At 37.2% G+C, this 23380-nt stretch overlaps 1 protein-coding gene across 5 annotated transcripts in view; it reads right to left on the reverse strand.

Annotated features, from left to right (window-relative positions):
- Positions 1-23380, reverse strand: part of COP1 (COP1 E3 ubiquitin ligase) — a 267564-nt gene that overhangs the window by 119357 nt on the left and 124827 nt on the right. For all 5 annotated transcript variants that reach the window (XM_036757414.1, XM_036757417.1, XM_036757413.1 and 2 more), the window contains 3 exons: positions 9099-9242; positions 3878-3986; positions 3386-3467 (listed from right to left, as the gene is read on the reverse strand). In XM_036757414.1, coding sequence (XP_036613309.1) covers positions 3386-3467; positions 3878-3986; positions 9099-9242 — 335 coding nt within the window. The remainder of the gene's footprint in view (positions 1-3385; positions 3468-3877; positions 3987-9098; positions 9243-23380) is intronic.

Genomic DNA, 23380 nt, shown 5'->3' on the forward strand with positions numbered 1-23380 from the left:
ATCTCTTTCAGGAAGTGAGAGGTAGATTCTTTCAATTTCTAGTTTGCCTTCTAATTCTAAGATATCTGGGCAGTTTTCCTTTATAATTACTTGAAATGTGATTTCTAGGCTCTTTTTTTTGGTCATAGCTTTCAGGTTGTCCAATGATTCTTAAATTGTCTCTCCTTGATCTATCTTCCAGGTCAGTTGTTATTCTTATAACATATTTCAGACTTTCTCCTCTTTTTCTTTCCAGTCTTTTGTTTTCTTCATGTATCATTTTTATGGTCAGGTTCTTTTTCTGTTTGTTCATTTTTCCAGCCTACTTCTTAGCTTTAGACTTGGTTGTGCACTGCTCTCTGCTCTTTATGTAGATAGGGCCCCAGCTGCCTTGTGTCCACAATCGCTCCTCTTTGCCCTGGAACTGTTTTAACAGGTAGCAGCTGCTAGATAGCACTTGTTCTTGCTGCCAATGTTAATACACAGTTCCCATGGGATCTCTTTCTGCCTACATGTTCATTCCTCTTACCATCTCTACTATGAGCCGCTGTCTGCTGCTGCTCTCACCACCAAAACCTGGTGCTGATTCCACTATTATACTGTGACCCTAGCCAGCCCCAAGTGCAGTGTCCACTTATTTCTCTTATCTATCCTCCTAAAATGACCTGGGCTGGAAAAAAAGACTTAATGTTGTAGGGAGTTAGTGCCGACCCCGGGGCTGCTCGGACCCTAGCGCTTGGCCTGTTTCCTGGGTAAAACCAGACAGGCTTAGTAGAAGTTGGAACAGTAGGCACCCAGAAGAAAGACTTCCATCCCTAGCAGCACCCCCTAACAGCACCCCACCTGCTCTGATAGCCATCCTTTCTCATGCAGGCAGAGTCCATCCACCAAGGACTCACAAGCCCAGTAGGAAGAACACAGCTGGCCACTACCTAATGCTCTTGAACCAGTACCTAACACAAACATGCTTTAATTAATGGGAACTTCTTTGATACTTTACAAGGGCATCCTGCCCTGTGCCTCACATAGCTCATACAGTTCTGATAATCAGTTTGTATCCTGCCCGAGCCTTCCCAGGCCTCCTTAGATACTGTAGAACAGCACTCCCCTCCTGTTCCCAGCCTTCCCTGTCACTGTAGAATAGCACTCCCCTCCTGTTCCCATACTCCTATGGAAACCACCTTACCACAGCCCTAGTTTTCCCATACGCTTGTAGGCAGCATAGTTTACAATAATCCAGATTCTTCCCACCAGATATCGCTACTAATCTAAGTGCAACAATACATTACTAAAGCACATCCCTTTTTTCCCATGCTTTCATCCCCTTGAACACCTGCTTCTGCTTATGTAGTGCAAAACCCTATAAAACTGGATAATGTCTGCCAATAAATCGGAGTTATAACCATCATTGCTCCCACCTCATCATTGCATACTGAGATAGGGCAACTTGCTGGTCAAGACCCAACATAATGTGACTTCTTTTTGGCTTTCCCCCTCAGAATTCATTTGGTATGTTCTCTGGGTTATTGTACAAGGGATTTTGGGGTGCTGAGGCAAAGTTAATAGCTCTAACTCTACCACTGTGATTCTGCCTCCTTCCCCATCATGTTCTTTTAAATAAGGAAAAACTTATTTGTTGGGCACATTCTATTCCTTATCCCTTGTAATTAGTCTCTGGATGCTGTTTTTCCAATTTAGCTTTCATCCAGCTTATAAATTCCAGTAGTTATTGTCTTTTCAAGGACAGAACAACATGATACAATGGGAAAATCCCTTCTCTAGAACTCAGAACATTTAGTCTAGGATATAGTCAGAACTTCACTACTTACTATTGTGGTGATCGTAGACAATTTCACTTCCTTAGGCTTCAATTTCCTTATCCAAAGGAGATGGAAGGGAGACTAGAAAATCTCCTGTTTTTAGGCAAGAACAATTCTAAGGCTAGCCTACAACTTTATTTTAAGATTGTCTATTGAGTATAAAGAGGCACTATGGTATAGTGAGAAAGACTGAGCTTAGACATAGAATGACTTGAGTTCAAGTCCTAATTTTAACATAAACTATCTTTGAGACCATGAGAAAACCAGTTAACCTCTCAACCTATCAGCAAACTATTTGAGACTGCAAGTTACAAGAGAGCTGACAATCAGAAATGGGAGAAAAAGTAACATTCTAAAATTTCACCATATGAATGAAATCATAAATCTGTCTCCTCTCCCTGCCCCCTACCCCAGCAAATGTATAGAACACATTATGTAATTATAAATTTAGTACAGAGTGGATAGAGTGCTAGAACCTGGAATCAGAAATATCAGAGTTCAAATCTGACCTCAAACATTCACCAGCCGTGTGACCGTGGGCAAGTCACTTAACTTCTGTTATCCTCAGTTTCCTGAACTATAAAATTGGGAATAATAGTAGCATCTTCCTCCCTGGGTTGTTCTGAGGATCAAAAGAAATAATAATTGTAAGGCACTTAGCACAGTGCCTAGCATATAGTAGGCCTTATATAAATGTATATTCCCCCTTCTCTTATCTTCTTACTCTCCTTTTGGAAAATTTAATATATAGAACAGCAACATGATATGTCTCTTCCTATCATTAGCACAGCAACATGATGCATCTCTTCCTGTGATGATTCCATTTAATATATAGTCAAATGAGAGACAAAAGCCAGCAGAAACTCTCATGGTGCTACAGAAAAGAAAAGAAACCTATTGGGATACACACACACACACACACACACACACACACACACACACACATATGTATGCACACACACACACACATATATAAATATATATGTATATACACACACACACATTTTTTCTCTTACAGCCCCAGTATGTATGTTTCATAGGATGAAGCAAATAAAAAATGCCTGGTAAAAAATAATATGCAAAATCTAGGATCATGAAAATCACAAATAATGAGAGAACAGAGATATGACTTAGGAGGAAAAAAGGCAATATGAAATATGGCGGAAAAAAAAGAAAAGGCCATTAAGGTATTAGAAGGGGTGGAAAAAGGTAAAGACAATAGTCTTTGTCGTTAGGTGAATTTCATGTAAAATCTCAGAGAAACTTGGTACAATACCCAGGACTGAGAAATTTCAACATAAATCAAGTAGACTAAAACCCACACCAGTTAAGATTTAATGATTTTGAACTCCTACAAGAACATAAATTGTCAAATTAGTTCTCCCATAATGGTTGCATGAAAACAAAAGACAGCAATACTGTGAAGCCCAAAAGTACTGATTTCTATTCTTCCTAAAATTGACAAGTAATAGAATTTCTGCCAATTTCTTGAACTGGAACTTAATCCTAAAATCCTGTTATAATGTCTAAGGATAAGTTTGCATCCCTGTAAGGAGTAAGAGAGGGAAGATAAGAGGGAAGAATACCTTTTGCATCATCAGAACCTGAAGCCAAAAGTTTTGGGTCCATCAAATTAAAGTCAACACTCCAGCATCTTTTCTCATGTTCCTAGTTCCAAAAAGAAAAGAAAGCGATCTTAGACAAAACACATTACTTCAAATGTAAAAAATAAGAAAATTAAAAGTAAATGTATTTTGGTATCAATGTGTTGCTATATCGAAGAGGGAAATGTAAAACTAAGGAGAGATGGAAGGCAAGAACTTTTTATAATGCTGCTCTGAAACCTTTTGTAAAAATTCCACATAAGTTTCTTTTCGGGGACATTCATCATCCATATGGCAATGCAGTTCTGAAGAGATGCTTTTCAGCAATATTCCTATTTCAAAGAATATAAGTTCAAATGGTACTACTATACTAAATAACACAAAAAAAAATTGCAACGGAATGGGAAAATCAAACTAAGAATCATCTTTTACTTATTTGTATACATATAACAAAAAACTAGAACTCTTCTTTACCTGGTAGACCTTTGACCTCTGTCCTGTGAATCCATCCCATAGGATGACTGTGCCTTCATAATCACTGCTGGCCAATAGATTCTTATGGTAACTACTCCAGCTGATACAGCTGAAAGAGATTTAAACATTAAGTGACAATTTGTGAAAACCAGGAAAATCTATCATATAAATCTTTGTGTCATCAAAAATGTTTAGGCAGCCGAGGAAATCTTCCCCAGGGTGTCTCATAATTATGAAGATCGAGGAGATCAATTAGTATCAAGAAGCAAAGATGCTGATGGGCAGCTGGGTGGTACAGTGGGCAGAATGCTGGGCCTGGAATCAGCAATATTTCTCTTCCTAAGTTCAAATCTGGCCTCAGACACTTATTAGCTAGCTGTGTGACTCATTTGTAAAATGAACTGGAGAAGGAAATGGCGAACCACTCCAGTGTCTTTGCCAAGAAAACCCCAAACAGGGTCACAGAGTCAGACACAACTGCAAACAAGTGAAAAACAAGACACTAATGCTATGAGTTACACTATTCACTTTTCTTAAAGTTATTACCACCAGTAAAAATCATTCTATGCACTGTGACAAATGGTTCCATGAAAAATTTTCAATGCTAACAAGCTATTTAGAACGCTTCCCAACACAGTATAAGACCCCTCTGACCTGAAAAGACTGTACTAGACCAGGGCTTCTTAAACTTTTTCCACTCACAACCCATTCAGTGCTTCTTAAACCGTGGGTCACGACTCCATATGGGGACCCACAGTTAAGAAGCTCTGTGTAACTAGACCAAAATCCTCTTTCCTCTCCCCAGTCTTGGCTATAATTCCTAATGAAAGAGAGGTAAAAACTTTGACGTGAGACACACTGTTCATCCCTTCTGACCATACCCACTGAGTATTACCCTCAAAAAATTCATGTTCACACAGCCTCCAACTTCCTTATCTTTAAGGTCACACTCTACCCCTAATTTCTGTACCTTTAAAACCTCATTTCTACCAACAAATGCTGCTTTAAAATAGTAATCCGATTCAACGAATCACTAACAATGTGTATCTGTGCAAATTTGTATTAGTGTTTTAAAAAGATTATGGCTCTCATTTTAGGGTGTTTGGGGCTTTATAAAGCACTTTCTCAAAATACTTTAAGATACTGTCTGATTAGACAGCACCCACCTTTTAGATTTCATCTAAGAAGGGCTAGATACCAGGGTCTAGTAGTAGAAGGAGGGTAATATGATAATAAGCAATAAGTTCCAGTCCCAGCTCCAAGACTTTGGATTAGCATCTATGTTTCAATTTATTTATCTGTAAAATAGAAATCATATGCGTAGCATCAAACAGATAGAAGGATTCTATATTAGAATCTGTGTGTCAGAAAAGATTTCACTTTATAAAGAAAGTGAAGTACATCCCCAGAGATTACGAAGGTACAAAGATGTTAATTGACTTGCTCAAAATTATAGTGATGATAAACAGAGTAGATTAAGATGGAGGTCCTGTACCTCAAAATCCAATATTAATGCAATTGTATGTGGTGCTTGTGGAAGGAATGCCATTTAAACCATAAAGCATAATATAAATGCAAACTATAATTAAAGTTTCACTTATAAAACAATTATATGGCAAGAATTGCAATGGTTTTAAAGTTATTAAACATTATTGTTATTAAAATTCTACCAACTTAGAGTGACAGAGATGGAAGAATTAAGGTTATAATGGCAAATTCTTACGATATTCAGTTAGGATTACAGTCAGTTAAGATTCAGTTAGTTAGGACTGGGTGATCATTAATTATCTCAATACAAATAAATTTATTCAGGATTGACTATACCAAAGGGAAAGTTTTCATTTTAAGGTAAGACGACACATACTTTGACACTATTTGAAATCTAAAAATTCAGTTACATTATTAATGTTAATTTTATAGTGAGTGTGAACTACAGTACTTCCTATGAAGACTGGCTTTCTTGGAAGACATGTCCTCTGGCCCCCTGCTCTAGGATATGTGAAATCTAGCTTGACTAGTTCCCCTATTTGTTATTATGCTGAAGATAAGTGGACATAACCAAAAGAAATCTTCTCCCTCTGTTGGGTATAAGAGCTATTAAAAAAAAAAAAAGCTCTACCTTTTTCCTTATATGTAGCTTCTTTGGGACTAAGGCAGTATCTTTAGCAGAGGCTAGAGGAAAGAGAATTTCTCTTTTTCCACCTACCCCTCCATCCCCCACCCCCCAAAACATGACAGCTGGCAGCTGAATAAACAGTAGCTAAAACATATACTTGCCTAGGTGAGCCTAAGTCTTTGGGAGATTCAGTCACTGCTGGCATGGGGGAAGAAGGAGAAATTCTCACCACTACCACTAGAGGTTTTCTAGAAGATTCACAAAGAGGCTAACTAAAAGATAGAGGTCCTATAACTCAAAATCCCATATTAATGCAATTGTGTGTGGCTCTTGTGAGAGAAAGGAAAGATAAGGAGTGAAACCATTCTACAGTTTTTATAAACAAATCCAGACTCTGTGGCCAGTCAAATTGGATGCAGTCTTAATCATAAGGACCAAGAGATCAATCAAGAGATCACAAGTATCCATAAGAGTCAAGAGCATACGTTCACACAGAAAATGGTCAGCATATATGATCAAGCTCAATGGGAACAGCTTTAGTCTGAGGCTGCTACAACAGAGATTATGGCTTTCTTGTTTATTAACTTTCCTTGGCTCTTCACTTCCCCTTAACATGAATCCCATAAATTACTGTCTTGCTAATTTTACCTCTACAACATCATTTGCACCCAATTTTTGTCTCTTTATTCACATGAATACCACATTATCTGAAGTTCTCATCAACTCTCACATGGCTTAATGAAACAGTGCCTTAACTGGACATCCCACCTTCTCAACAGAGCTGCCAAAGTGATGTACATAAAAGTCTAGGTTTAAAATAGGAAGAAGCCTTTAAGGCTCTCTAGTTCAACCCCCTTTCTTCATTTTTGATATGAACAATATGATTTTCCTTTTAAGAAGTTAGATGAGTTGTCTATTTTAAGGTGGAATTTTTATTATTTTATTCTACCTTTATTGATTCAATAGTCTCTTTGCTGGCAATTTAATTATGGTGTTGTTTAATCTTCAGAGTTTCTAATTAGTTGCTTAGTTGAGGATCTGATTTGTTGTTGTTCAGCTATTTCAAGTTTTTGTGTGCCTAATTCCTAGATTTATTTTTTCCTCTCTTTTATTAACAAAAACACTTAAAGAATAAAATTTCCCCCTCAGAACTGCGGCAGTAGTATTGCGAAGATTTAGGTATGTTCTCTCATTATTGTCATTTTCTCTGATGAAATTTTCTATTGTTTCTACAATTGTTCTCCTTGTTTTGCTCACTTTACTGCCTCAGTTCATAGAAGCCTTTCCAAGTTTTCTCTAAAACTACCCCTTCATGTTTTCTCTCAGTACAATATTGTTCCATTACATTCATATCCTATAATTTGTTCAGGCACTCCCTGATTAATAGAAAGCCCCTGAGTTCCTATTTTCTTTATCATATCAAAAACAGGTGCTATACTGGTAAACATAGGTCCTTTTCCTTTGACCACTTTATGGTATAAGGCTAAAAATGGCAACACCAGATCAAAGAAGCACACTGTTAATAACTTTGGGGAAATAGTTTCAAATTGCTTTCCAGATTGGCTATACTAATTCACTGCTCCATCTATGCTAATACAATGCTCCACCATTAATGTGCCTGTTTTCCTGTAGCCTCTTCAATATGTATTTTCCTTTAAAACATTTTTTTTGCACTAAAACTGATGCAACCAAAATAAAGAGGGAAATGGTTAACTGGGAAAAATCTTAGCAGAGAAGCTTGTCTGATAAAGGTCTTATTTTCAAGTTATATGAGAAATAGATTCAAATTTATAATATAGCCATTCCCCAATTAATAAATGGTCAAAGAATTTGAACACGCAATTTACAAGGGAAGAAAATCAAGCTATCAATCACTATACAAAAAAAAAATGTTCCAAATCAATGATAAAGAAATGAAAATTATAGCAACTCTGAGGCTCAACTGAGGTTCAACCCATGTGATGGGTGAAGTCTATAATTTACTCTTCATGCAGGTGCCAAAGGACCAGCCATGGTTATTTCACTCTTTCAGGGGCTCCTTCTTGGCAGAAAAATAAAATATAAATTCCTCTAGTCCCCATTTTGACTCCAATCTATATGGTCAAGAACAAAATGAATGGGAGTTTCAGGGTCAGAGAATCTGAATTCAAATATTCCCACTGTTATTACCTGTGTAGGCCTTATGAAAGTCATTTTACTCTCAAGGCTTCACTTCTTATCTATAAACAGAAAAGGTTGGACTAAGCCACTAAGGTCCCTTCTCATTCTAAATCTATGATTCTATGATCATATGGTAGAGAGATGATACTTTTTTCGGTCTAGCTATGCAAGCGGTAGGTTTAGCATCAATGTATATAAGGGGAAATTTTTCTATCGCTTAGAAATATTGAAGAACAAAATCAGATTCTTCACATAACTTTGAATTTAGATATATTTAAGGATAGCCTCTTGGTGGGAGAATTAAAGAAGAGCTTTATATATCAGACATTTGAAGGGCAGAGGTGAAGAGTGTGACAAACCAGAAGAATACCTACATGCATTTCATTTTTGTGTGGTCCTTTCCAATTCTGAGGGTCTATAATTATAAATGATTTCCTTAAAGATTTTCAGCTAACATTCTAAGACCTGAATGTTAAACTTTTTATTTAAAACTGGCACTGTCATTACCTAGAATAAAATACATGTCTCAATATTCCCAAGACATTAAGGACTTTACACATACAAAATATTTAGTTAATTGCAGGCTAGGGGAAAAGATTATTATTCTATCAGATACTATTCACAGCTTACATACAACTAACTGCTGACTGGAAGTAATCCCAAATTTTGTACATATCAAAATACTATTTACATCTTTCAAAGCCCACAACCTACAAAGAATTTTCCATTTAAAAAAATGGAAGCAAGGTAACACTTCTTATTTGGTCTCTGCATTTACATATTTGTCACTCTTGTTTGACATATAAGTTAATAGGGAACATTCTCCATATATACTATGTAAAAATTCAAGTGATGACTCTTGAAGCACTTAAGAATTAATAATCAAAAAGCTGACCACAATAAAATTATTTATATGTACCATATTAATTAAAGCAGCATGCATACCTGATTTTGGAATTGCAGGTCATTTCATTTTCAGGGTAATGAATATCTACTGCATCCTGTATGACTGTTCCATATTCATATACTTTGATCTTCTTCGTTACCCCAGCAATGGCAAAATAGTCACAATCCCGGTCAAATTCAATGCTAAAGAAAAAAATACGTAGGTTAGCAACTAAGTACACACAAAACCCTAAGACAGTAACTAAGACAATACTTCAGGATTTTCTATTTTCTAGTGCTAAAGTGTTTCCGTCTGCCAGGGTAAGATGACTTCTTGAAACAGTTTCAAACTGTGCTGGATTCCTATGTCTAAGTTAAATCATTATCAAGCCACATCAAATTACAGGGAGAAAAAAATGATGTATAACTGCATATTATCCCTCTGGCAGGTGGCATTTTTGCTTATAAGTCATCTAAAATGTTTTTTTATTTCAGCTTTACAGACTACATGACAACAAAATCAAATAACAACGCTAATATTTCACACTGTGAGAATAGTAAAAGAAGATTTGATACGGGCATATGAATAAAGAAGTCACAAGTTGATTACCAATTGATTTCTTAAGATGTTTCAAGTTCTTCTATACCTTGATTTTTTTTAAGGGTAGAAGATATTAATATTAAATACCTAACAAATTAGTCCTAGTGGCAAGGTTTCAAAGTAGGTAAGCAGATCATGGTTGGGGGTGGGGTACAGAACATATCATCATACAAAAACTTGAAGGACCTAATAAAAATCTAAACATGAGGTAGAGACATGTTATACAATATCTGGAACTAAAAGACCTCCTATGAAACTGATGAGACTAAAATACAAGGCTACTGATTTTTCCAAACTACAGATAAGGCAACAATTGCCAAACCTTGTTGAGCAATTCATTTTTGCTTAAAAAATGTAATGGGAGGGGAGGGGCGGAGCCAAGATGGCAGCTTGAAAGCAGTGAGCTCCCTGCTGAGTCCCTCCAAAAACCTATAAAAAATGGCTCTGAACCAATTCTAGAACTGCAAGACCCACAAAACAGCAGAGGGAAGCAGGGCTCCAGCCCGGGACAACCTGGATGGTCTCTGGGTGAGGTCTATCCCACACGGAGCTGGGAGCTGGGAGCCGAGCAGAGCAGAGCCCAGCGTGAGCTGCTCGGACCAACCAGACCAGGAGCCGGGCGGAGCGGGCCCTAGTGCCCTGAATCAGTGAGCTGCAGCAGTTACCAGACTTCTCAACCCACAAACACCAAAGACAACAGAGAAGGTTAGTGGGAAAAGCTGCAGAAGTGGAAGGAGTTCACAGTTCGGCCACCACCCCTGGGGCAACGGGAGGCGGGGCAGCTACAGCTACCCTTGCTTCTGGCCCCAGGCCCACCTGGTGGGAGGAATTAAGTGGCAGATCAGAGCAGGAGTGCACAGCCTGCTGAAGATTTAAGCCCAGTCCGGACCGGGGGTTCTTGGGGAAGGAGGAATGCTGGTGTGGCAGAGCTTGCGCATCCCCCCCAAATGTGGAACATAGAACTCTTTAGTGTACAAGGAGTCATACCCCGCTGAAAAACTCAAGGGCCAAGTTAGCTGGTTGGGAATATGGCCAGACAGCGAAAACACACCCAGATTCAGTCTCAGACTTTGCATTCTTTCTTTGGTGACAAAGAAGACCAAAACATACAGCCTAAAGAAGTCAACAAAGTCAAAGAGCCTACACCAAAAGCCTCCAAGAAACACATAAACTGGTCCCCGGCCATGGAAGAGCTCAAAAAGGATTTGGAAAAGCAACTAAGAGAAGTAGAAGAAAAACTGGGAAGAGAAATGAGAAGGATGCGAGAAAACCATGAAAAACAAGTCAATGACTTGCTAAAGGAGACCTAAAAAAATACTGAAAAATACACTGAAGAAAACAACACCTTCAAAAATAGACTAACTCAAATGGCAAAAGGGCTCCAAAAAGCCAATGAGGAGAAGAATGCCTTGAAAGGCAGAATTAGCCAAATGGAAAAAGGAGGTCCAAAAGACAACTGAAGAAAATACTACCTTCAAAATTAGATTGGAGCAAGTAGAAGCTAGTGACTTGATGAGAAATCAAGATATTATAAAACAGAACCAAAGGAATGAAAAAATGGAAGACAATGTGAAATATCTCACTGGAAAAACCAGTGACCTGGAAAATAGATCCAGGAGAGAGGATTCAAAAATTATGGGACTACCTTAAAGCCATGATCAAAAAAAGAGCCTAGATATCATCTTTCAACAAATTATCAAGGAGAACTGCCCTGATATTCTAGAGCCACAGGGCAAAATAGAAATTGAAATAATCCATCGATCGCCTCCTCAAATAGTTCCGAAAAAGAAATATCCTAGGAATACTGTCGCCAAATTCCAGAGCTCCCAGATCAAGGAGAAAATACTGCAAGCAGCCAGAAAGAAACAATTTGAGTATTGTGGAAACACAATCAGAATAACCCTAGATCTGGCACCTTCTACACTAAGAGATCGAAGGGCTTGGAATACAATATTCCAGAGGTCAATGGAGCTAGGATTAAAACCAAGAATCACCTACCCAGCAAAACTGAGTATCATGCTCCAAGGCAAAATATGGACTTTCAATAAAATAGAGGACTTTCAAGCTTTCTCAGTGATAAGACCAGAGCTGAATAGAAAATTTGACTTTCAAACAAGAATCAAGAGAAGCATGAAAAGGTAAACAAGAAAGAGAAATCATAAGGGACTTACTAAAGTTGAACTGTTTTGTTTACATTCCTACACAGAAAGATGATGTGTATGATTCATGAGACCTCAATATCATAGTAGCTGAAAGGAATATGCATCTATATATGTTTATGCATATATATATATGAGTGAATGTGCATGTATATATATATGTATGTGTACATATATATATATGAGAGAGAGAGAGAGAGACAGAGGGGAGGGGGGAAACACAGGGTGAGTTGAAGATGAAGGGAAGATATCTAAAAGAAATAAAATCAAATTAAGGGATGAGAGAGGAATATATTGAGAGAGGGAGATAGGGAGAGATAGAATGGGGTGGATTATCTCGCATAAAAGTGGCAAGAAAAAGCAGTTCTGTGGGAGGAGGGGAGAGGGCAGGTGAGGGGGGAATGAGTGAATCTTGCTCTCATCAAATTTGGCCTGAGGAGGGAATCCCATACATACTCAATTGGGTATCTTACCCCACAGGGAAGAAGATAAAAAAAGGGCGGGGAAGATGGAGGGGAGGGCAGATGGGGGTGGAGGTAATCAAAAACAAACACTTTGGAAAGGGGACAGGGTCAAGGGAGAAAATTCAATAAAGGGAGATGGGTTGGGAAGGAGCAAAATATAGTTAGTCTTTCACAACATGAATACTGTGGAAGGGTTATACATAATGATGCACATGTGGCCTATGTTGAATTGCTTGACTTCATAGGGAGGGTGGGTGGGAAGGGAAGAGGGGAGAGAATTTGGAACTCAAAGTTTTAAAAACAGATGTTCAAAAACAAAAAAAAAAGTTTTTGCATGCAACTAGAAAATAAGATACACAGGCAATGGGGCGTAGAAATTTATCTTGCCCTACAAGAAAGGAAGGGAAAAGGGGATGGGAGGGGTGTGGGGTGACAGAAGGGAGGGCTGAATGGGGAACAGGGCAACCAGAATATACGTCATCTTGGAGTGGGGAGGAGGGTAGAAATGGGTAGAAAATTTGTAATTCAAACTCTTGTGAAAATCAATGCTGAAAACTAAATATGTTAAATAAATAAATTTTAAAAAAATGTAATGCACATTTTTTATTAAATAATCTATGATGCTCGTAATTTCTTAGGCTTGTATTTTTGTTTCAAAAATTTGGAATTTGCTTGTCTTCTACAACACAAACAAAACTTAAGCATATAATAAAAGCACCATATGGAATAACAATTGCTCCAATGTATTCACTGTCTTAGGTTTCTACATTTAGAGATGACAAGGACATTCAAGGGTATCTCTCCTTATTTTACAACTGAGTAAACAGAGAGTTCCAGAGAGGACTTGAGAAGGGTCTTAAAGACAAGTGGCCAAGAGAGGATCTGAATGCAGGTCTTTTGACTCAACCCAGGCCACTTTCCACCTTACTATATGACCTCTCTAAAGGGAAGGGGAATACAGAGGCAGAGGCTCTCCCCATTCAACACCCATAGCTGGGCCCCAGGGTTAAGGACAGAAAGGGAGTGGCCACACCACCCTGGGGATCGACTACAGCATCTCATCTGGCATCCTTCCCAGCTTGAGGGAACCTCTGTTTCGTCCCACAGAAGGATGGGAGGCCAGTATCTTGAAACCACCCGCCAGCCTCCAAAGGAGTCGAATGGTATTTTACAAAAGGAAGTATGGCTGCAGGAGGGGACTGATGACAGGCATTCAAACCTCCTCATGGTACACTGTCATAAGTGCCCACTTTATTCCTCTAGTGGAGGATCCTGGCACTTTCTCCCTGGAAGCACCATCCTTTGTTGTGAGGAGAAGTTGGACCCAGTGCAAGAAGGGAGAAAGAGAGCATCAGAAACTGCGCTCCACCTCCCACATGGTCAAGTGAGGGCCTATTCTCCCTTCTGCTACCCCACTCTCACGAGTTAAATGGGATTCATACTTTTAGTCTTAGGGGATGATAGGAATAATAGACTGAAAGCTTCAAAAAGAACCTTCAAGGCTACCTAGTCCATCCCTTTCATTTCAGATGAGGTTAAGTGATTTGCTCTAGATCACTAGGTAGTTAAATATGAGAACTGGCATTGCACCTGGGTCCTCTTACTCCAAATCCACTGTACTTTTCCACTGTCTCAGTTGCTGATTTCCATTTGAACTTTATTTTTATTTTTAAAAAGCAGATGTATTTGTGTGGGATTTGTATCCAAAATACCAATAATTTTAGCCGATGTTTTGCTCCCTTTCTCTTACTCTTAGAGAGAATTAGGTGAGACACACTGTACAGTTTTGAAAACAATTATAAATCAACAGATTAAAAACCAATCAAAGCTCTTCTCTAAGAAGACAACTACCAAAGATTACAAATCTTGAATCAATATTTCCATATCCTAGATGTTAAACTTCAATTTAGAAGGCTAAATACTATAATTTTTAAGTGTTAAAATGTACACAATGTAAGGAGTTTAACTTCCCATATTTTTCAGTTTGTAGGAATTATATTTATGAACATAAAGTCACTCTAAATCCTGGCAAAACAATCTTCATACTGAAGATTTTTGTAAAACATGTGATAACTGTTATATTCTTTCATTCACAGATTCACAATGAAAAGCATTCTTTTAGGAATTACTTTCAAAAGGGAGTAAAATTGTTAACAATAAGTCCTGATTAGTTTGTAAGTATTTGCAATGGTGACTAAGGTAAGGGAAATAAATGAAAATGAACTGGGATTATTTTGTGTAAGAGGACGTAAAGAGATACCAAGTACCACCTTGGTTCCTGGAACTTGCTTGTATAAGAAACTGAGCCTTTTTTTTTTTGTAATAACTTTATCAGGTGCTATCTTGTGGGCTCAATTTACCCTCCCATAAAATGAAGCTATATAATAGCACAACAGATTTATTTAAACTGCATTATTAATTGAACTGATTCTCATTTACTATTTGCTGCTCTATGGATTCATATAAAAGGAACAGTTAAGTTAAATTTTCATTATCTCTCTAAATAAAAAGTTGAAAGAAAACATTTTTATGCCAAATACTAAGTAGGTAGATGGTAAGAGGAAAAAGCTTTTCTATAATTGATATTAATCTGGCCAGCTAAAAATGAATAACAAATTTATGAATAATAAAAACCCATCTTAAAAATCAATAGTCTATGACAAAATGTTTGTTAGGCTTCTGTTACTGTTACTATCACACGAAGACCAACAAAGGAGCAATGAAATGCACAGTGCTCCATATGTTAAGCATGTAGCCTAAAATCTAAAACTATAAATATATATCATATATCAATATGTATATATCAAACATATATATAAAAATATATCAATCCCTTGCAGGAAAATATTAACATAACAATTGATTCCATTTAAATCTTAAATGACAATGCATTCATTCCGGTAAGCTCCAACTAGTACGTCAAATATCAAAACCATCACAAACTACATAATAAATTGCTCTGCCACACTGAAACACTAAACTTTACTGTCTTTTGTAGGATCAACGTATACACACCCTGCAAATTGGTAAAAATGACAAAAGATGAGAATAGACAATGGTGGAGTTGTTGTCAGAAGATAGGCACACTAGTATATTGTTGGTAAAGGTATGAATCAGCATAATCATTTTGGAAAACAATCTGGAATTACATGAATAAAGTAACTAAAATGTACATAAGCTTTGACCCAGAGATTCCACTACTGGGTTTATACTCCAAGGATTCCATTTGTAAGGAGAAATTGTCCATATACATCAATATACCAATAGAAGCACTTTTTGCGACAGCAAAGAACTGGAAACAAAGTAGGTGCCCATCTACTGGTGAATTACTAGCCACATCATGGTAGACTAAGGTAAGAAATATTATTGAGCTGTAAGAAAAAGAATATGGTAAATACAGAAATACATAGAAAGAATGACATGAAATGATAGAGTTAAAATGCAGAGCTAAGAAAACATCATACATGATGACTACAACAATGTAAATAGAGATACCACAAAAAAAAAAATCCAAAGTGAATGATGCAAAATTACAAAGAGCAAGTATAGCTCCAAAGAAGATATATAAGAAGATATCTCCTCACCCTACTCCATGCTTCAGTGGCCAGAGGTCCACAAGTATGGCACACTGCACATTATTTTTAGAGTCTTTCTATGTACTGATCATCTATGTTGATCTATGTTTTCCTCTTCTTTATTTTTTTTTATTTTTTTTTCTTTAAAAAGTTATTTGTTATATGTAAAGGCTCTTCAAAGAGACTCACTCTCAACCAGTCCATTACTATCTATCCTGACTCCTGCCCATGTCCACCCACAAATCTGCAACAAAGGTCCACCAGACATTCCAAGAGTGCAAGTGTTGATTGTCCACTTGCCCTCCCTTTCTCACCACATGACCAAGCCATCTTTACTATCATAGAAATCCCTAAGGGCAATTTTTACTTCTTCAATGGTTCTCAATACTTATACACTACAGTCTGCTCACACCATGTGCCTCTCCATTGCCCTAACTATAGGACTCCATGTCTAGGAGTGAAGGCATAGTAGATAAGAGCACTGGGTCTGGAGTCAGGAAGACCCCTGTTCAAATTTGGCCTCAAAGACTAACTGAATGACCCTGGGCAAGCCACTTCACCTCTGTTTATTGCAGTCTCCTCATCTATAAAACAAGAATAATAATATAGCACCTGCCTCTCCATTGTGGGAATTAAACGAGAAAATATTGTCAATTGTTTAGTACAGGGTTTGGTGCTTGGCAAGTGCTATATAAATGTTAGTTATTATTATCACCTTGCTGCCATAAAGCAACCCCAAGAGAATATCAACTACTTCCAAACTATCAACCTACTTTGTCACCTATATAAAAATTTTATGAGTCATCTATAATCGTATCTAGGGAATCATCAAACATGGCATTAGCAGGAAATCAGGTTTTATTCAAACAACATTCAACATCGAACTATATCATTGTAATTTTGCAAGTGAATGAAAAATGCAGAGAATAGAAGATCCCATTCTGCTTGTTTCTTGTTGATTATGAAAAAGCATTTGTTTCAGTACAGAAAAACACTGTCCGAAGGATTCATTTCCAATTAGGTATTTCTCAGCTATATACATCAAAAATCCTTCAAGATTCCATGAAAGATGTAATATCAGAAATAACTGTTCAAAGAACATGTGAAAACCTCTAGGCACCTCAGACAGACAACACAAAGAGACAATGAGCTGGGCCCAGAGCAGAACAGGAGAAAGAGAAAAAGTTAGATTTGGACTGTCTAGGGGAAATTGTAAAACTGTTTTAAGGACCATAAGTTTCCTATGGAAAAAAAGGAATCTTTTTTAAATGCCAACAAATTTTACCTGTGTTGCTATCTAGCAAAGAGATCAGGAATATGACAATTTCTAAAGAACTGAAGGAATATACAGGGCATCCCCAAGTCTTAGCACAGTATTCAGCTCCAGTTTAAAGCTCTAGCTTAAAACTAGTCAAAGGCTTTTGCAGATACTTTATGCAATCCAATCATTGCTCTACATTAAATGTTTTTTTTTTTTCCTGAAGCCTTAAAGAAACCCTTTCTCAAACCTACTGTAAAAAGAATCAAATATACTTGAGGGTAAAATGAGAAAAGGCTAGAATATTTATTTCCACAGAACACAAAGATATTACTTAAGGACATTAGGACAAAATTGTTTTAATAATTCAAGAAGCATTTTGGTAAAGGCTTATTAGGATAGCTGAAGTTGTTATGAGGTGATATATAATAAAATTGGTTGTCAAAGCAATTAACTAAAAAATGAAAATCTAATCAACAAGTCCAAACTTTTCTTTTAAAAAAAATGTAAATTAGACTGGAATTAGAAGCTCACCTAATTATCAGTGAGACAGCTTTTAAATATTAACAGTATTAAATGGGAATAATATCCTAGAGTATATCTAGATATTTTAAAACTACAAAGATAAAACAGAATTCCAGCATAGTGACTCTATAACGTTTATTGACCTCTTAATGTCACATTATACAAATAGTGGTCTCCATTCTATCATCACCTTCTGTCCCTCTGATTGGAGGGTGGAGCCATGAACTCCGAAACCTATATTTAAGAAGAGAGTTCATGTGAGAAATCATTTCTCATCTAGCTGCACTACTTTGGGATTTCTCTCACTTTTTCATCATCTCCCCTAGTTGGGTACCTTTGCTAATGTCCCACCACCACCCTACTCTTCACCTTCTTTCTATGTGTTGTCTTCCCCCATTTCACTGTAAGCTCCTCCAGGCCAGGGATTGTCTTTTTTATATACTTATTTCTATCTGTGTGCTTAGCACAGTGCCTGCAACAAAGTAGGTACTTAATAAATGTTTACTGACTGACTGATAGTATTCACCCAAACTAAAGCTCTCTCAATCAAAGACATAAGAATAATTGTGCAGAAGGAGCTATCTTTCAAAATAAATAGAAGTTAATTTTAAGGCAAAACTCCTATTTTTGAGAGAAAAGAAAAAGAAATAACTTAGTCTTCATTCAACTAACCTCACTGAAAGGTATCACAAAATCTTGCCGAACTACATCCTTACCTAAACATAATGTTACTAAAAACAAACAAACAGACAAAAAACCATAGGATAATAATCTCAAATAGTATATTTTATACATTGAAACACTTTCTCTGGAGCAATTTTCCCCCAATGTCAATTTTAAGAGAAAATATTTAAAGGTCTAAGAATGCAAAAAATAAGTGTGTGAATAAATATTAATAACTTTTTTTATTAAGACTTAGTATTTTTGTTGTTTCTTCTATATCTGAATGTCTTCCCAATGCCTCAAATCATCCAGCACAGAAAATAAAATTTAAAAACAAAAAATTAAAAAGGATGTATAATAGGATGTATGTTGGGAAAGATGGAAGGCAAATGGAAAAGAGGACAGCAGAGTACGAGATGGATAGAGAGTGTCACAGAAACAACGAACATGAACTTGGACAGGCTTCAAGAAATTGTAGATAATAGAAGGGCCGTGGGGTCACAAAGAGTCTGACATAACTGAACAAGTCAACAACAACTAAAACAACAACAAAATAAATTTGTAGAGGAACTAGTCAACTTAAGTTCATGTTTTTTTTTTTTTCAGCAGCTTATCTGTAGAAGTTAAGACAGTAGATAGTGAAAGTAATCCAAAGGTGAAGCTAGAAAGGGCAAATTTTCTGATAGGCTAAAGGGGCAAGAAACTCAAGAGAAGGCAACAGTAGAACTGCACTAGTTCACCAAGGGATCAAGACATGGAAGGGGAAGAATAGAACCAGTGCCAAAGTGATGTCCTGGGAAAGAACCAAGGGATAGAAGGGTTGGAGGTCATGGTGAGGATGAAGATTATGTTTTGGGGTTACAAGGCAGAGGGAGGGGTGGAAATGACAACAGAGAGTGACCAGATATAAGAATTTCAGAGTTCATGATAGAAGTGGAATACTTGTGAATAATGTCAAGGTAAAGGGCGACTACCTTGGGGCAGCTAGGTGGCACAGTGGACTGAGTGCAAAGCCTGGACTCAGGAAGACCTGAATTTAAATTCTACCTCAGATACCTGCTAGTTGTGTGACCCTGGCAAGTCACTTAACCCTGTCTGCTTCAGTTTCCTCATCTGTAAAATGAGCTAGAGAAGGAAGTGGCAAACTTCCAATATCTTTGCCAAAAAATCCCCAAATGCCATGAAGAACTGACCATGACTGAAAAGACTGAACAACAACTTCCTGACTCCAGGTCTAGTACTCTATCTTCTATGTCACTTAGCTGCCTTAAAAGAAAACTTTCTAGCTGTCTGTTTGCTTGTTTACCATGACAAAATAATATTTAAGTCCTAATGACTAATCTAAAGAAGTTAAGTGACTTGCCAACCCTATAAAGGTAGTAAGTGCCAACATTGTGATTTAAACCTACTCAAAGGTGTGTGGGATAATATGTTAAAATTTTAATTCTCACAATTCTTTATCTATATCTACACAAAGATGTCACAGAACAAATCCCTGGCTTAAAGGATGAACTAAAATTAATAGGTATATAGAAGTTGAATGAGGGGGAGAAACACTTTAATTAGAGATATGGTAGTAAACAAGTCATTCCTCTCTGGGCGTAAGTTTTCTTATTTTATAAATGAAATCTGAGTAAAGGGAATTCTTTTTTTTATGTATTAGTTGAAATTGTTGTCCACTGAGGCATGTCCACTTTAGACACGGTCTCTAAGATGCCCCTTTCTTGCTATAAGATACTATGAATCCAAGAAATACTTTCCACTTCCAAGAGGCATATACATTAATTATTTAATATTATTAATTTCATCATATTAGAAAAAAATAATACTAAAGAGCAATCAATTCAGCAGTAAACATTTACTAAGTGCCCACTAGGCAAAAAGGACTGTGCAGGGAAAGCAATGAAAGCACAAAAACAGAAATGAAAAAATGGTCTGTACTAGTACTGTTACATATTTATATATGAAATTCTATAACCTTTCTTTATCCTATTTCATTAGTGACCTTTATTTAACCCATATATCATTAAGTAATGTCTATCAACATAAGATACCAACTTTTACATATTGTCAGTTTTAATCTTTAACTACTTCCAAACTAAACAAAGGCTGCCACCTTGTGGACTTATATTATTAGAGATAAATAGATCAAAGAGAGAGAGGGGCAAATTTAATAAATGGTATTTTCCAAGACTGCTGCTTCTCAGTGTGCTTTGCAATGCTTTTCAGGTGAATAATTAATAATTCACATTCAATTCTGTATACTTTGTTTTAATTGTGCAGTCGGAATTCTGAGGATAGTTATTCTTTTCCTGACAAAACAAAGCCACTTTAAAGTATTTTAATATGTTTTTTTAAAAACAGCAGTAACAGAAAGGGCAGAGCCAAGATGGCCAAGTGATGGAAGCACTGTGTTAATCCCCGCTAGACGAACTGCTCTAAACAAATCTAGAAAATACACCAGATCAAATAATGACGAGGAAATCCAGAAAGTCATTTGTCCAACTCAGCTAAACATAGGGAAGACAGGGCTCTGTGGATACTGGGGCCAGGGTTGGGTCAGCGCATGCCACCCAAAGAACACTCCAGTGCTCAGGGAGCTGCTCATCAGGGCAATAGGAGGTCCTAAATTTACATGGGACACCATCAGATCTATACAGGGTCACTGTGACAGATGGAAATTGACAGTCTTCTTTGCCCAACACCCAGTTCTGGGTCACAGATCCAGAACAGACTGAGAAGGGGACCTGCACAGGAGAGTAGCATTCTCTGGGTGGGGAGGCCCTGGGTATGTACTGAAAAAGCAGGAGGTTCAGAAGGCAGCAGAAGCACGAATTAAACTCAAACTCTGAACAGGGTCTCATTTCTAGCGTCTAGAGCAGCCTATAGAACAATAACAAAAGCAGGAAACTCAAACTAAAGGGGAATCTACAATTCTGCCACCATGAACCAAAAGAGCTTTCCAGTTGGCTGATAGGGACAGAGTCTAGCAGCAGTCTCCTCCTGCACAGACAGGAGCTCAGACCAGGAGAGCAGCAATCAGATTTTGCCTTGGATCAGACCACTTTGGGAGTATGGAAAGGTTGCAGGTTCCCAGCTTATCTCTGAAATCCTGGAATAACACAACACTAAGAAAGCAACAACAGGACCAACCCAGACCTTTGCTCCAGAAATGTGGCAGAACCCAGGTCTAACATCTAGTCTCAAGTCAGGAAGTAGGCTGGAAAAAAAATAGGCAAACACAAAAGGAACCCAATCATAAAGAGCTATTACGATGGAAGAGATGCTCAAGACAAACACAGAAAAGACTATAAAACATCTACAAGCAAAGACTCAGAGAAAAACATACCTCAGGCAAAAACTCAACTAGAATTCCTGAAAGAGATAAAGAATTTTTAAAAAGTTTTAAAATGTTTTATAAATGGAATGAGAGTGGCTTGAGAAAAAAAAAATTGGAAAAGAAATGAAAGATATGAAAGAAAGAATTTAAAAGAGAATAAACAGCACAAAATACAAAACTTTTGCCCACGCAAAAAATGCCCCTAAATGGGCCAAATAGAAGTCAATGACTCCAAGAGGCAAAAAAAATCTTAAAGCCAAAAAACTGAAAAAATAAAAGAAATAAAGTATCTCATAGAAAAAAAAACAATAAGCCGGAACACAAATCAAAACAAAAAAAAATTAAGAATCATGGAACACTATGACTAAAAAAAAGAGCCTGAACATCATATTTCAAGAACCAGAAAGTAAATAGGATCCACAGGTCACCTCTTGAAAAAGAAAAAAAAAAATGAAAACTCCCAGGAAATCAGAGGAAAAATCCAGAGCTTCTTGATCAAAGAAAATATACACCAAGCAGCTAGAAAAAAAAATTTCAACTGTCAAGGAATCCCATTCAGGATCATCCACGATTCAGTAGCCACTGCTATAAAGGAATGGAAAACCTGGAAATACGATATTAGAGAAAGCAAAGGATGTAGGCTTACAGCTAAGAATAATGTCCCTACCTATATATAGATAAATACGTGTGTGTGTGTTTGGGGGGGGGGGGGGGGGTATAATGCTACCAGGGAAAAAAACTGGACCTTTAATAAAATACAGGACTTCTAAACATTCCTGATAAACTGATCAGGGAAGAAAAGAGACTTTGAAATTCAAACACAGGAGTGAAGAGAAACGTAAAAGGTAAATATGAATGAAGAATGATAATGAACTCAACAAGGATAAACTGCTCATATTCAAATATGATCAAAGAGGACACGTGTCCTCTTCTGAACCTTACTGTCATTAGGGTCCACAGCAGTGTAATTAGACAAGACCTAGGAATGTTTCTGATATGTCTCGATGATCTTAAGAATGGAAAGAAAGGGGAAGAGGAATCAAGGAATCCACTGGGGTGGGGGGTGAGGGTGGGGGGGCAGTTGGGGGATGGGGAAGGAGAAATTATCTCACATAATAAGAAGACTTCTATGCAATCAAGAAGAATGTGGCGGTGGGAAGAGTTAACGCTTACACCTCACTCTCACTTGAACTAGCCAAAAGAAGGAAGAACACATACACAGAGTTGAATTCAGAAATGCATTTCAAACATGGAAATAGGAAAGAAAGGCAGATGGAGAAGGAGAAATTAGAGGAATGATGGATTAAGGGGGGATTGGGTCTAAATAAGGATATAGAAAAATATTTATAGCTCTTTTAGAGGTGGCAAATAATGGGAATCTGAGGGGATGCCCATAAATTGGGGAATGGTTGAGTAACTTAAATGAATTTGATGTAATACTACTGTGAACTCATCACTCATCAGTGTAACAATGAAACAGGACTCTAGAGGCTTAATGATGAAACATGCTACCCACCTCTTGATAGGGAAGTGTAAGAGGAGAGAGATATTATTTTGGACATAGCCAAGGCAGAAATTTGTTTTGATTGACTACACATATTTGTAATGGGTTTTGTTTTTCTTTGCATTCTCAATCAGGGATAGGAAGCTGAGACTGGGGTGGGGGAGTGGGGAAGATCATGGGTTATTAAAACAAATATTTTTTTTAAATAACAATACCATTAAAGAGGGCATCAAAGTAATCCAATGCTAATTTA

The sequence above is a fragment of the Trichosurus vulpecula genome, chromosome 4 (assembly GCF_011100635.1).
Source record: "Trichosurus vulpecula isolate mTriVul1 chromosome 4, mTriVul1.pri, whole genome shotgun sequence".
In the NCBI taxonomy this organism is placed as follows: Eukaryota; Metazoa; Chordata; class Mammalia; order Diprotodontia; family Phalangeridae; genus Trichosurus; species Trichosurus vulpecula.